Source organism: Hippocampus comes, unplaced genomic scaffold, assembly GCF_001891065.2.
Source record: "Hippocampus comes isolate QL1 unplaced genomic scaffold, H_comes_QL1_v1.1 scaffold68, whole genome shotgun sequence".
In the NCBI taxonomy this organism is placed as follows: Eukaryota; Metazoa; Chordata; class Actinopteri; order Syngnathiformes; family Syngnathidae; genus Hippocampus; species Hippocampus comes.
In genome coordinates, this window is record NW_017805625.1 from 5,784,298 (window position 1) to 5,799,838 (window position 15,541).

General features: G+C 40.3%; 1 protein-coding gene across 1 annotated transcript in view; it reads right to left on the bottom strand.

The window, feature by feature from the left end:
* Positions 1–4,390: 4,390 nt before the first annotated feature.
* Positions 4,391–15,541, bottom strand: part of c1ql4b (complement component 1, q subcomponent-like 4b) — a 13,682-nt gene continuing 2,531 nt past the window's right edge. Inside the window, exon 2 of the mRNA XM_019881143.1 lies at positions 4,391–4,787. Within this exon, the coding sequence (XP_019736702.1) occupies positions 4,608–4,787 (180 nt within the window). The 3' untranslated portion in view covers positions 4,391–4,607. The remainder of the gene's footprint in view (positions 4,788–15,541) is intronic.

Genomic DNA, 15,541 nt, shown 5'->3' on the forward strand with positions numbered 1-15,541 from the left:
GTGCCACTAAGGGGCATGGCCTCTATAGAAAGTGATGTGAGGAGCTGAATTCAGAGTAGCCCAACTTGGTCTGCGTGTGAGCTTCTTGGTGTGAGTTTTGGCCTACTGTATCCCCTTGTGGGAGTTGTCATTTTATTTTGTGTGTGTGTATGACTGTCCTGATCAATGAATGATTTGCATCATCATCATCATCATCATCATCATCATCATCATCATCATCATCATTATCACATTTGTTCATCCATTAATATTGCACCGTCAAAGAGTGCGAGCCATTTTCAAGCCAATTTATTTTTATAAATTATTGAAGAATCGAAAGTTTGGAAAATAGCCTTTTCTCTTCGACGATGCAATATTAATGGTTGAACAATCACGACGTTTTTGGGTCTCGTGAAAAGTGATGACTTTGGAAGTATGAGGATTCCACCTGACACCAGTGATATACAGTATAATTTATGGTGGTTTATTATTACATATTGTCATACAAAAGAACATCATACATTATGCTAGATTTCATGCTAATGCTCTAAATCAGGGGTGAGGAACTTAGGGCCTATGGGGGCGAGACGCCCCTCAGGAGCATTTGATCAAACCTGTCATGCAATTCGAAAAGTAAATAAAACCTCTATGGACCAATTATAAAACATTTTAACCGACGAGAGCTCTTAACATACTGTATAATAATAAACATTTCATCATTGCTGTGCTTGGTAGTTGCGCCTTCTCGGCAGCACGCCTGAACCGGCACAGATTTTGATTGGGAGGAATGTTGGCGCCATTTGACCATCGGTGCTGGACAGCCCCGGGGCGCTTGTGTTTTTTGCGCCTGTAATGGGCTGCATTTTTCACAGCCCCGTTTTGTTCAGTGGAGATGTCGACGCTGTTGGACAGTCTGCGTTGGTGCGGCTGGATGGATGGCTGCTGAAGTTGAGGATGAGGAGAGAGGAGCAACGGCGCGGAGCGCAGATGCGTATTTGGAACTGAGAGTCGCCGCTTGGAATTGAAACGGATTTACATGGGACAGGAGAAGTAAACCAATCTCTTTTTTTCGTCAGTGGACGCTACAGCTTCTTGTTGACTTTGAAACTTAGCTTGTAGCCGACGTGTGCACATTCTGAGCATGACGTCTCTGACCCACTGGTGAAAGGACACTTTGATTCTCTCCTCTTACATCTCAAACTGCTTTTAACAACAAAGCATATGATAGAAAAGACTACTGTCCGTGTTTTATGTTATGTGCTGTGTTTATTATTTTACTTTATGTTAACTGTTTTGTTAAGCTCTTTGTTACAGCAGCAACTGTCATGAAAGCGCTATATAAATCAGGATGTATTGTATTGTATTGCAGCATATATGCATTTTCACAAATGTACTAGGATATACTCTCATACTGTATGCAACTATAAATTACCGCGGTATTTGAAATATTCTTAGCATGAAATAAAAGGAAATGTAGACAGCATAAAGACAAGTCTGATTATTTTCATCTCACTGACCTTTTCATTTATTTTCATTTTTGCAAGGCTCAAATTAACTGTGTGTGTGTGTGTGTGTGTGTGTGTGTGCGTGCGTGCGTGCGTGTGTGCGTGCGTGTGTGTGTGTGCGTGTGTGTGTGTGTGTGTGTGTGTGTGTGTGTGTGTGTGTGTGTGAGTGAGAGAGAGAGGTGATTGTGAAAACTAGTGTGACCAAAGCCAATTTGCAAAAGTCCAAAGACAACATTGAAAAGTGTAGCGCAACTGGTTTTCCTCAGACTCACAGATGTACGTGTGTGTGTGTGTGTGTGTGTGTGTGTGTGTGTGTGTGTGTGTGTGTAAGAGAAAGAGAGAGAGAGAGAGAGAGAGAGAGAGAGAGAGAGAGAGAGGCCTATTGATTATTTTAATCCGTCTATTTGTGAGTCTGTGATCCTCTCGGATCGACCTGCCACAGAGGGATTGCTAATGGGGCTGAACGCTTCCCTCCTCAACCCTCACTCCCTGTCCAATTAACTTAACGCTGGAATCTGCAAGGAGGAGCATTGGGATTCACAGAGGGGTGATGGGAGGGAGGGGCATGACAACCCCCACACCCCCATGAACAACAGCTCAGAAAGCTCTCATCTGTACCACATTCAAACCTCGCCCACAATGGTTCGCACTCTCGACTGGGATTAAAGATCCATCTCTTTGTTTTCATTTGTCTTTATTTTATTTGTTTCTAAGCATGTAGAAAGGACAAAAGACAAAACACAAATACGGCATAAGGCCCTTCAAAAAGGAAACGCAAGACGCAATGTGATCTCAAACAAAGCTAGCTAGCTAACTGACAAGATAGAGGGATAAAGCTGGCTAGCTAATTGACAAAATAGAGAGAGAGAGCTAGATCTTGCTGTCTGAATGATTTATAGCAAAGAACATTTTTTTTCATATAAAAAGTGCAGCTACAACTTGATCGTCATATTTTGTTTTTATGGCTAGCCCCTCCACACCTAAAATGTGAGAACCTCTTGACTCTCTACTTTAATGCTTCAATTTCAAACAGATAAAAGAAGAAAACAGTGGACAGTATCTTTCAAGGAGTGGGATACTCCCGGTTTTACTTTGTTTTGTACTTTGGTAAATTTGGGCAAATGCTTGTCTCTTTTTCAGAACTAATCTAAAAAAACTCCCGATAAGTAAGCCTCGCCTTGTAACATACAAAAAAAAAAAAAGAAGGAAAACAGGTGTTCAGATTATAATTTTCTTTATTATTTATTGTGTTTCATGTTGTTCAAGTGTTGAGATTGCCACGTAGAACGAAGCTTACAAAGTACTGTGACAACAATGGCTACGCACACAGGTGACGGCGGCAGAAGACGCCGCCGGATGCAGAATGGCACCAAAGAGGAATGTTCGTGTACCACCGTCTCACAGCGGAATGGTGACTTTCAACAGAACAGATTCACATCCACAGTCAGGCTATTTAAGCATCACGCGCCCAAAAGTCTCTGGCGCCACGTCAAGTGCTACACAACGCATGTGTCGCGATGAAATTCGGTTTTCATAGTTACATATAATCATTTGGATACATTGGCATCTTATATTTTTTGATGCAAATTTTTCAAATATGACATGCTTCTGTTGTTCTGCTACGACACAGACAGAACCCCCATCCTTTTTTTTTCATCTGGTTTATAGACACGAATGACATCCATACCATACACATTCAAAGATCCACAGTCCCTGGTTAATGTCTCGTTTTCCCCCCCAAATGTCAAACACCGGCACGGACTGCACCCCGAAAAAAAAAAAAATCCTTGTCGGATAGCTATTTATATCACGTGGATCAGCTTTGTCCGCACAGCTTGGATTTGAGAAACAGTCTCATGCATGAAAGATGAAAGGGAAACAGAGCGCGTAAGGCACAGAAACCCTTTGTGTATGCTCGAAACACCTGCATTTGAAAAACACCTTAACTGAAGTACATTCACAAGTAAAATGAATGAAAATAGGTAGTCGAGTGTTCACTTTGCTTGATTTCGATGAGGAAACAGATGCCGCAACTGTGAGCAATACAACTCTTAGCTCAGCCTAAAGCAAAGTAACGTCAGTAAGTTCTGTTCAAAGCTACATAAGGACGACTATAGTAAACACAATTTTGAATCTTTAGGTTTTGCGCAGATTTTTCGATGAACCTTTCAAACGAACCTCACTTGAGACGCGAGGTCATGTTACCCTCTTTGAAATGCTGTCATTGTTGCTGAATTTGTGCAGAAGAAGGCACACAAACCATTTACAAACTGAGGGCACATATTCACTACAACGACCTGATAAAAAGTGGAATGTTTTTCACTCCCAGAAAACAACAATCTCAATCCAAACATTCCCTTTAGCATGGCATTTGGAAAAAAAAAAAACAACAAAACATCTCCATGGCACCATTTTGTTCTCTGCTACATTCTTGGTGGAGAAATATCAAACCAAAAACCAATCAATAGACATGGTGAACATTTTGTGTCATATTTAGAGTTTTATTTTCAGCACAAAAACACACTTTTTTGCCATGTTTTAAATGAGGCATATTTTGATCAGCAACCCTACCACGCCCCAAAATGTTTAATATTCACTGATCTATTACCCGTGATGTGTGATGGTGTAGGTCAAACTAAAACATTGGATGGAAATGTGCTTGGACTTTGAACTTAGTCATACAACACAAGCATACCTTATTAATTTATTTGTTGATATTTTTTATTTTTTTGCCAATGGACACATTATCAGCTCCCACAAATATATATTCATTTTATATATATCACACACACACACACACACACACACACACACACACACACACACACGCACACGCACACGCACACGCACACGCACTCCTGATGGGTGGATATCTTCATTCGTGTAACATGTAGGCAAGTATGTGCGCGCGTGTGTGGGTGTGTGTGTCTGAGCAAATGTGAAAGACACTGTTCATGGTACAGAATTACAACGAACCAGGTGTTTGTCTGAGGTAAATGTTAACTGATGAAAATACAATTAGATATTCATTTGCCGGATATTCTCTTTTGAGTTGGCCCGACCTACAGCATGATGAAATCGCAGCCTGTTAGATGCAGAACGGGGACGAGCGAGAGCAACGTGTCAGTCGGGGTAGATGAGGAATCCAGAGAAAGTGCTGTATTTGTTGGTGTTGCCGCCGTGAACTTTGCCGCCGTCCAGCTGTACGCACACTTCGTCGCCCACGTCCAGGTGCAGGATGACACTGTTGGAGGCGTAGTCGTAATTCTGGTCTGCGTCTTGGGCGATGGCACTGGCCCTCACCTGGGGAAATGGGGGAGAAGAAGGGAGCTTGAAAAAAAAAATAACACTGATGAAAACAATTCTCGCTTGCGGTGTCACAATAAATAGAAACAGGCGACCGAAACAACTTTACTACATGCTGTAAAATATATATGCTGTAGTGTTTTCCAATTTTCAACAGACATTGACTACTCTCATCTATACCAAGGTAACATTGCCATTTTAAATCCATATTGAAATCTTGAAGTGGCCTCATCTCACTTGCATTCCTGCCCATGTAAAATAAATAAATAAATACATAAATAGATAAATAACATTGGAAGAGTCAAGCCACAAAAGAATATACCTCTGGACATTGTACACCCACCAGCCACAACATTAGGTACATCTGTTCTACAATTAAATATGATGCAACGTATTGTAAAAAAATAAATAAATCCCCATTTCCAAATATGATAATCTTCGATATGACCAAGGTATTACTTAAACAATGTGTGGAATTATTTTGAAACCTCCAAAGTCAAGTGTCCAAAAAGTGGCACAGGTTTGAGTTCAACACTTCCAAAAAAGTACTTCATTTTCATTTGAACGTGATTAAAATGCAGCAAACTGACACAAATTCTCAAAAGTCACGGAATAATGTAGAACTGTGGAACTAATATACTGTATATGTTCACATTAAGTATATTCAAACCATTGCTAGTTTAATACATTATAATCATGTGGAACTAATGTACTGTATATGTTCACATTAAGTATATTCAAACCATTTTTTTCCAGCTTTTGCGATATATTAATCTGATGGTTTTTCACTACGATATGAACAATACAAATAAACCTCACGCCACCTTGTCCATGAATGAGACCTATTGTTCTTAAAATTTTGTGGGATCACTCATGAAGATCGGAGAAGGTGCATCCATCCATTTTCTACCTCACTTATCCTGCTGAAGGTTTGAGGTGAGCTGACCTCTATCCCAGCTGACTTTGGGCAAAAGGCAAATTAACCCTTCCCTGGCCCTGAGTGGGAACATCACCCTCCACCCTCCCAGCACAGAAGTCAGGCGAGTGAACCGCTACACCGTTCGTCAAGAATATAAAATCAGTTGTGAGCATTCATTCGTCATATTGTGAGCTCACACATTAATAACCACCAAAGAAGCGGCGTCAACTGATGATCAAGGCACGTGTTTACACAACTGCGAACAAATGAGATCTAATGATCTGTCCACAGATCATAATGGGCCCACACGCCAGAAAAAGCTTTCATTAGGGCCAGCGTGAAGGCACCTGAATCCGCCGACGCAGCTGCTAAATGTATTGTCATGTTCATTCCATCCGCTCAGAATCAGACACATTTCCTCCAAGGATTTATTTAAACACATTTCAAGGAGAAGAAAAAAAAATTGTCACCGCGACGGCAGATAGGACAGCTGTATTCATTATGCTAATGAGCGGTCCTTCCTCGGTAAGCGAATCGGTTTATAATGAATTGCAGCGTCATTGGGTGAGTAAACAGCCCTCCAAGCACACGATTGTGGAGGATAATAAAAGCACATATGTATTAATGACTGAAATTACGATATTTTGACTACTACTACTCATTCCTGTCTCCACTCTGCGGACTAATGTTGTATTCTTGAAAACTGGCAAATGAAATACCGTAATTTCTGGACTATAGACCGCACCTGATTATAAGCCGCACCACTCCATTTTAAAGGAAAAAAATATTTTGTACACACATAAGCCGCACCTGTGTATAAGACGCAGGTGCCCATATTGTAACATGAGATATTTACAAAGAAAGACGGTCCACAGGCGGCCGTTAGAAAAGTCTTTATATAAGCCGCTTCATGAAATAAGCCGCAGAGTTGAAAACGTGTGACAAAAGTCGCGGCTTATAGTCCGGAAATTACGGTATATTGTATGACACCTGATGCTTCACAAACTATATTGGTGTATAGGATAAAATTAAATTGAAAAAAAAAAACTTCAGTACATTTCTCTCCACGAGAGATTTGTTTTTGGAAAGGTTGATCAAGTCAAATAATCTAGTCACAATTTCACGAACAACACATTCCCTTATTCTAATTGTCTGCCATGTTGGGTTTTTTTTTGACATTTTGTGATGGTCCCCATGGTTCCATCACACTTTTTTTTTTTAAATGAGAAGTCAAAAAAATCAGACCTCCCATTTTTTTTTTCTGCAATGTAGAGAAACTTCGGCTCATCTCCAGCAGTCATTAAGCTTTTCCGACTTCCATGTGATTACAAAGAAAAATCTAATCAGTCCTCCATTTAATGATTAGCTTCCTCTCCTCATTTCATCATTTTAACTCATTACACAATCGATTTCTCTGAGGAGGACAATTGCTCTATTTAAAAAAACAAAACATGAGTAATTTCATTCAAATCAATACATCACCTTTGTTTTCATTCGGCGCGCGCACACACACACACACACACACACACACACACACACACACACACACGCACCCACACACCCACCACACTAATTATTGTCTGTTCGTCCACACCTCACGCCCTCCCCCCCGTCATCCCTCACCGGTTCGCACCGCCGTCGCTCCCTCTTCATTCGGGGCCCATCTATCCATCTTTTTGTGTCCTTACACTTCAGTGGGATGCCGGTCACGCACACATTTTCTCTCGTCACCATGGCGCTGTTGGCGGGAGCAGCGACTAAGCATGTCCCTGTCCGGTCTAAATCGGATTGATTAACGGCGTGCTGCTGTGGCAGGTCTCCCGGGGACCACAGCACACCCACACACCCCATACCTCCTTACGTCCAGATGCACCGGGGTAGGCTACACACACACGCAGGCTTCAGTAATTGGTAGTCGGACAGCCATGGCAGCTCAGCGGCTAACAGGTCCAACCCCTCAATAACGCTATACAATCACAATAAATGTGGGATACGCTGCAATGGATCCATGAAATACTAGCAAGACGTACAAAACAAACAACCGCCACCCCAAAAAAAAAAAAAAAAAAAGAAAACGTTCCCCATAGTTCTACAGGAACCACTCTCAACCATCGTGCCCTTTACAATGAAGTGTGCTGCAGGACATATGGAGGAGCTTTTTATTTATTTTATTCGGGAGACTGTTTTGTTAGGAATTCCCTGAAGGAGGCCTAATGGGTTTTTGGAGAACTATAGAAGGCGATTCTGACATCTTTTACATCCAACATCTGTCTATATGGTTGAACAATACCATCCCCCCCGATACGTGTCTCCGCTGAGTTGCATTTCAATTTATCTTCTTTGCATTGACACTTAGTTCAAGAGAAATGGGTTAAAATGTAACTTTTGATGATTGTACATTGTTAGATATCCGACAGTGCATCGCGAAATGCTCTGAGACCTCTTCTTGTGTTGTAAAATTAACACTCAGTGTATTCAGTTCCAGCCAAATTTAGAGTTAGTCTTTTTTTTTTCTTTCTGTTGAATGAGCATATATGAGGTGCAAAGGACAAGAAAAATAAACAACAAATGATTATGAGATCACAATAGACACTTTGATTCTCTCCTCTTTCATCTAGAACTGCTTCAAACAACAAAGCGTGTGAGGGAAAAGTGGTTAAGATCGCACGACTGTCCCGTGTTGTGTTTATTATTTACCTTTATGTTAACTGTTTTGTAAAGCGCTTCGTTCCAGCTGCTGCTGTTGTGAAAGCGCTATATAAATCAGGATGTATTGTATCTAATGAAGTCATTGTGTTCAGTGTCATTTTTTTCAAAAACACAGTTTTGGGAAATGAACCTATTTTAATTAGAAATCATAAATTTGATTCGATTCATTTTAATTTTTTTAACGTAATGGAAACCAAATCACGATTACATGCTGGCCCGAATGGCGTGTGTCTAAGAAGGAAAGCCAAGCAACGATATTAATGGCGACGGATGAAAATGACCTTTTTCCATAAATGAACATCATTTAATTATATTAGCAGGCCTAAAAGGACACTTTGTTATTTACGGCTTTTTATGCTTGACTTTTTTCGTGGAAACATGCGTATTTAGTTAGCCTCGACTCGGTCAGTGGAGATGCTGACATTTAATGTGTTTTTTTTTTTCCCCTCTATTTTTATGATTAATTCATGGCCGCTTTCTTACCAGGGAAAAGGGTGACTATTATATCTATATTTTATGCACATATTCTATCCTATTACAATCAGTTTCCCTCCATTTATATTCATTTGAATAAAGTAGCCCTATTTAAGGAGTTACTGCGTTTGAAGTTTTAATACTGAGTTGGGGTTTGCTGGTAGCAGATGTGATATTTTTCTCGATATCTAAATAAATGAATCGAATAACCAAAAGATCTTTTCAAGTGTTATATACTGCACTTGGTTCGTTAGGGTCAGGTTCATGATTTAGTCAAGACCTTTAAAAATGTTCATTCACGTGTGGAGGATGCTGACCTCAGAAGACTTTTTCTTAAAATTGTTGCAGTTGTTTCCATTTAGTAAATGAACTGCACGTTTTTTTTTTTGTTTTTTTTTTAAATCCTACCACTCCTGCAACATTTCTAGCAGAGAATTGTGAGCCTGCGTGCAGCGCAGATGAATCTCAGCCTCGGCTGTCATTTCCAATCACAGTAAAAGTGCTTGTTTCCTTAAAGTGGGCAGGAGCTGCTGAGACTTGAGAACAAGTGAGGAAAGGCAAATCAGGATTATTGTCAACAACGATGTCGAGTGATTGTGACAAGGCAGTGGATTTCTGTTGGTGGGTCTGAAGTTGTTGCGCTTGATCCTTCGCCGCTGGGAAGAATGGGGACCCCGAGGGACAATAGAGAAGATTACGCTCCCTCCACTTTTCAAGTAACAGGAGACTGGATGGCAAATTCACAATAGCATTTACTGAAAAAATACTTTGTCAAAGGCTGGGGGTTACCAAGTTGATGCCCCTTCTGCATGACTGTCAACGACTAATATCTGAAAAATTTATAGTATGCCCATTAATCACAGCAGGATGCCGCTTCACATTTGATTGGTGATGGGCATGCCTCAGGTTGATTAACCAAAAATCTGAACAACTTGATTACAGTCATTTTTTTTGACCTCTAGGCAGCTCACAGAAAAAAAAAAACCCTGAAAAGTAATTTCCCACTTGGAGGGTGGTCAAGCACTGCAGAGGGTGAATATTGGCAGGCAAGCAATTTAAAAGCAGTCCCGATCCCCTCACACACTTTGCTGAGGCATAACAAAACTTCTGTTTTAGTTGACTGAAGTTGCAATTTTGTTGCTTTGGGGTTATGCTGAAGCATCTCGGTTGGACATCTGAAGTGATAGCTATTTGGAGTAAACTGTTTGTTTTTGTATGGTAAACGGAGCTGTTTCTCCTTGGCAAGGAAATGTTGGTTGCTGCTATATCAGAATAACTGGTTAAAACCCGGATCGAGGCTGAGGAGAAGGTCCACAAGGAATGATATTTTTTTCCTTTTTGTTGTATTTCACAGCGCTTGTTAATCCACCGGTCATAAAACTGACAGGATTCGTTCACTGTGATGTACGGATCTTTCACAGTGGAGCGAGGCCATTGAGACGGCGGTCTCTTAAACTCACCACGGGGAATTCTGAGGGTGAAATGGATGAGAAGGTCAATTGAAAAGTGTTTTTTTTTTTTTCCTTTTGGTTAAAGGTGCCGTGTTCTTTCTGCCTCTATCCACATGTACCAGTCAGAGGTTTCCTGTTTCCATTATGCAGGTTGACAAGGAGACGTTCCCGCACCCGCTAATTGGCATATAAATGCTAATATTTTTCCCTGGCACTCAAGACCCTTGGTGTCAAGATTTTGATTAGAAAGTCCCTAATTGGCTGGAGTTGGACACCTTTGAGGGTAAAGGAGAAAAATTAATCGCGCGAAATGGAAAAAGCCAGCACTTGAGTTCAAGCAAATGTACTATTATCTTACGTTACATTGTTTTTGCTCCACCACGTACACATTTTTTAGAGCACCGGCATCATTAAGTGCTTGAATGTAGGCTCCTTCAATTTTACGGAGCTCTTGACACTTTACCATTTCGACCAGGAATGAGAAATTGAACTGCATGCATATTTTTCCACACCCAAATTTGATGCGGCTCAGTGCGCTTTTCTGAAATAAATAAATAAATAAATAAAAATCAATTCAGCAAGCAATTTATTAACCATAACGCTGTGCCACTAAAACTAATTTTTCTGTCAGGACCTCAAATCTATAACTATCAGATCAATCGATTAAATTAGAAATTTGCGCTACAATTATTTTATAGTAGCACATATAAAATGTAAGATTTTAAAAAATGGAGAAGAGCATGTAATAGTTCTTTCTGCCTTTCACTCTACGTCTCTCGCAGGTAGATGAACAAAAATTCAATTAAAAAAAAAAAATTACAAATAAATAGGGACAGCGGTTACTCCAGTGGACAGCTTATCATGTTATCAGGTTACGGGGTGCATGAAAGGGTTAAAGAAATGAAGTGAAAGTCAATAATATTCCAGTGGCACACTAACATAGACGACCAGCATAGTGCTTGGGGATCCCAATGGTTGAAATTGTAATTAGGAGCTACGAGAAGAGCATGTAATAGTTCTTTCTGCCTTTCACTCTACGTCTCTCGCAGGTAGATGAACAAAAATTCAATTAAAAAAAAAAAATTACAAATAAATAGGGACAGCGGTTACTCCAGTGGACAGCTTATCATGTTATCAGGTTACGGGGTGCATGAAAGGGTTAAAGAAATGAAGTGAAAGTCAATAATATTCCAGTGGCACACGAACATAGGCGACCAGCATAGTGCTTGGGGATCCCTATGGTTGAAATTGTAATTAGGAGCTACCACCTTCCACATGTGTGAGAACTACATATTCCAAAGTTCACACTTGTCCAACACTCAATTTCTGGTCATACATTTAATTCCACGTATATTCACACTGGCGGCTCGGGCACATCAGTACAATGCCATCCATGTGGAAGACTGCAAGAAGTCAGGCTCATTTTGATTGAATCAGTGAGAGGTATTAATTTGACATTTTTATCATCTTGGTCTTACTGGAGCATTAATAATGTTTATGGAAACTGAGCATGATCATATTATTTTTTTCCATTTACTGACCATCTGTTTATATTCATGGCAACCGTTTCGCCCACTGATCAACGACAGTGGAAATCATTAAAATCTTGTTTCTTTTGCCCTACCAGTTATCGTTGACTTTTTGAAGGCAACCCTTTACATACACGGCCCTCGCTCGGAATAATGAGTCTTTCGAAACAAAGACACCTGCAGCAGACACGGCACATATATTATCCTCACCCACACACCCAATCTTTCCCTTTCCCTCCAACTTTTTACACCTTGCATTGTTAAGGCTGAGTCTCCACGGAACTCGTGTCAGAGCATTTTGTTGGCTTTAATAAGGCCGCTGCCTTATTAAACGCAAGGCTTATCCAGCAGTCTCCTTGTGCTGTACATGTTTGATTCAACCTGTTGCCACAGTCACATAATGAGGTCACTCAATGTCAACAGCAGAGATGCATTTTTGGCCGAGAGATAGAAATGTTCTGACCGGTGATGTCACGGAAAGACGGGAGCGCGTGGGCGCTACCGGACAGCCAAATGACCAACCTTGTGCGCCTGTTTCGGACCAGCTATAAATATTCTTATTATCGCTCCATGCTCATCAGTGTAAAGGGCAAAGTACAACTGGATGGTGAATTATATATCAATTGAAAAGGTCGATTTCTTCAACACCTATCTGAATCTTGAATTATGGGGAGACATGGAGAGAGAGGAGAATTTCTTCTACTTGAGACCAAAAAAGTCAACTTTCACATGGCGACACTTCTTGCACAGTTTCTGATTGTTTCTTGCATAGCTCTTCTCTTTCCTGGTGTGTTTGCAGGCTCCTTCTTTGTCCAGTGTCGTGTGGAAAGCCATCCATCTCTGACCGGTCTGACTGCTGCCTGTCTCTGCAGGCGTCCCTCCGTAGCCCGTGTCTAGCTCTTGTCCCCCACTGACAACACAGTGATCATCACCGGTCTGCTGCTGTAAATACGTGCACATGATTACAGCCCTCTTTAATACTTATTATTTTGTTGCGCCTACTTTGAAAGCTCAAGCCCCAACCAATGACCAAGGTTAAAATGCTCCAGCACAGCCTAAAAAAATAGCCAAAATTTTTTTGTGGTGGTTTAATAGAGAACAATAGCACAGTCTTGTATCTAGACAATAAACATTAAAAACAGAATGTAAAGAAGGAAAGAGATTTGAAAATGAATGCTGTAATTACTGTACTCATTTATGAATCATTTTGTATTTCTGTGTTTGACTATTTGTCTGGTTCAATTAACAAAGAATGCATTGGGGACTGCGGCTGTACTTGGCCGCACATAAGCGCCATATTGTACCTAAATTGCTCCATTTTTTTTTTCTCACTTCACCTGAGCACCTCTCAACACAAAGCAAAATGTCAAGCAAGCATTGCGAGCCACCCGGGCATTGTGTCACTTCAAGTTTTAAAATCTGGCTATTTTTGTCGACAATAATGTTTGAAAATAGTTTGGTTCGATGCTTTAGAGTAAGATGGAATTGCTAAGAATTGATAGCTGTAATTCTTTGGCTCAGGAGCAAATGCCAGCCATTAAGGTAAATTTGAAGATACATTTCTGCCTTAGAGACAGCCTACTCAGCTCATCGTTTTTTTTTTTGTTTTGCATCACACGTGACTGTCAGACTTTTGAAAAAGAGTTTGGCGACGATGATGTAACCGGCGTTGCTCGCCTTGTGAAGTATTAAAGGCTTGTTGTCTCGTCGGGGGGTTGGCGTGAGAGCAGACTTCCATGAGGACGGCTGGCGGTGGTGCCATGTTCCATTACCATTTTAATGAATGACGACTTAATCAGTTGCGCTTTTCGTTTCAGTGTTTTACATTAGCTAATTAAAATGATTTTGGTGTTAAATTGGTGATGGTGAGCAACGTTAATACAAAATAAGATAATACACCAACTTAAATTATTTACTGTTTGGTAATGCGAGCACGATGTTTTGTGTGTGTGTGTGTGTGTGTGTGTGTGTGTGTGTGTGTGTGTGTGTGTGTGTGTGTGTGTGTGTGTGTTTTTAAAGATCCAAGGATTTCACCTCCCAGTAAAAATATGCAAGAAATTGTTCTGATATTTGTGGTGTTTTCGTTCATTAGTGTGTAATGTGTACCCAGCAAAATATTTTAAAAAAAAACACTTTATGAAAAAGACCATGAACAGATTGAAATTAAATGTGATAGATTCTCTTTCAGGTCATCAGTGGATTTTATTATGAATTCCAAAAGCAGCTTTGCTTTTTAGTACGAGGAAAGTCAGCGTTTCAATATTCCAAATGTACTGGTCCAATCTCACTGGAAAGATCAAATCCCCGAGCTAAAAATGTCCATTTGAGAAAACCATGATATTAACATCAGTACAAGATAAAAAGAAAACAACTGTAATGATTGCGTCCTTTTAGTTGATCAAGTTTTCAAGGTTTTGCCTTTTTTGACCTCACGTGTACACAAAAATAGACGGAAGGGAAAGAACAGCGCTGAATTGGGTTAAATAATTTAGTTGATGGAAAAGATAATTAATGGGGAAAGAGTCAATAGGCAGTGTGGGTTGGAAAAGGGGGATGTCTTAGGAGGGGGCACAGGTTGAGTGGAGAAGATCTCATCTAAAGGCTATCAAAGATTTAACAGCTGGAGACGACGGGAATGACAATTTGAAGTCTCCTAATTTTATGTGGAATTGAACTGCCCTCGCGCCTTTACATTGGGCTTTATGGACATCTTGCCACGTCCATGAAAAAGGGAATATCTTTTTGATTTCTTTGCAGACTTTATGGCTCACATAAATCCTGCTCTATAAAAAGGCCTGTTTTCATCTGTAAAACCAAATAAAAGCTGGCACTGATTCCAGCGGAGCTTCAAAACCAACTGTGGAAAATATTCATTTTTGGAAAATGCCACTATTATTACTAACAGTCATATATATGATTATGACGTAGATGATTCCATACATTTGCATATCCATGATCCTTACCATTTACTTTTGTTCATTTTTTTTTTTTTTTAGATGACGTTTGTTTTAGGTTTCTCTTTGATGAATTCATTGATGAGTTACACTGTGTCGCCGTGCTATGACATCACTATTGACGTTGCTGACACATCTTTTGCCATCACATGTACGCACAGTGTTGAAACAAATCAGGTTACGATCGACTACTAATTGTCCTTCGACTAGCAAAGTTGAGCTTTACCGCTTGGCGGGAAACTTAGCATGGTTGATTGTCAGCGTCAACATATTTTGCTATGTTTAGCATCCATGCTACGTTTAGCTTAAAGGATTAATTGGGTTTTATAAAATAAGGGACTCCATTCCCCAAAAGACGTTGCAAAAAGAATCGGAAAATAAACTGTTCAAAATTCTACCCCCAATAGCGTCCAACACACACTTAATGAGCAGCTGGTTTAAATTGTAAAAAGGATCCACTTCACAAGGTATGCAAACAGTGAAGCAGTCGGTACGCTAATTTCTTTAGTCTCCTTTTCTTGTTCGAGTATGCAAATCAGTAGAGCGGTAAACAAGAACCCATCAGCCTGGCAGCTGCTGTCAGTTGATGCACCAAGTAAATTACGTAGTGAAACATAACATAGCACTATATACACACACACACACACACACACACACACACACACACACACACACACACACACACACACACACGCACACACACATTTTTTTTTGG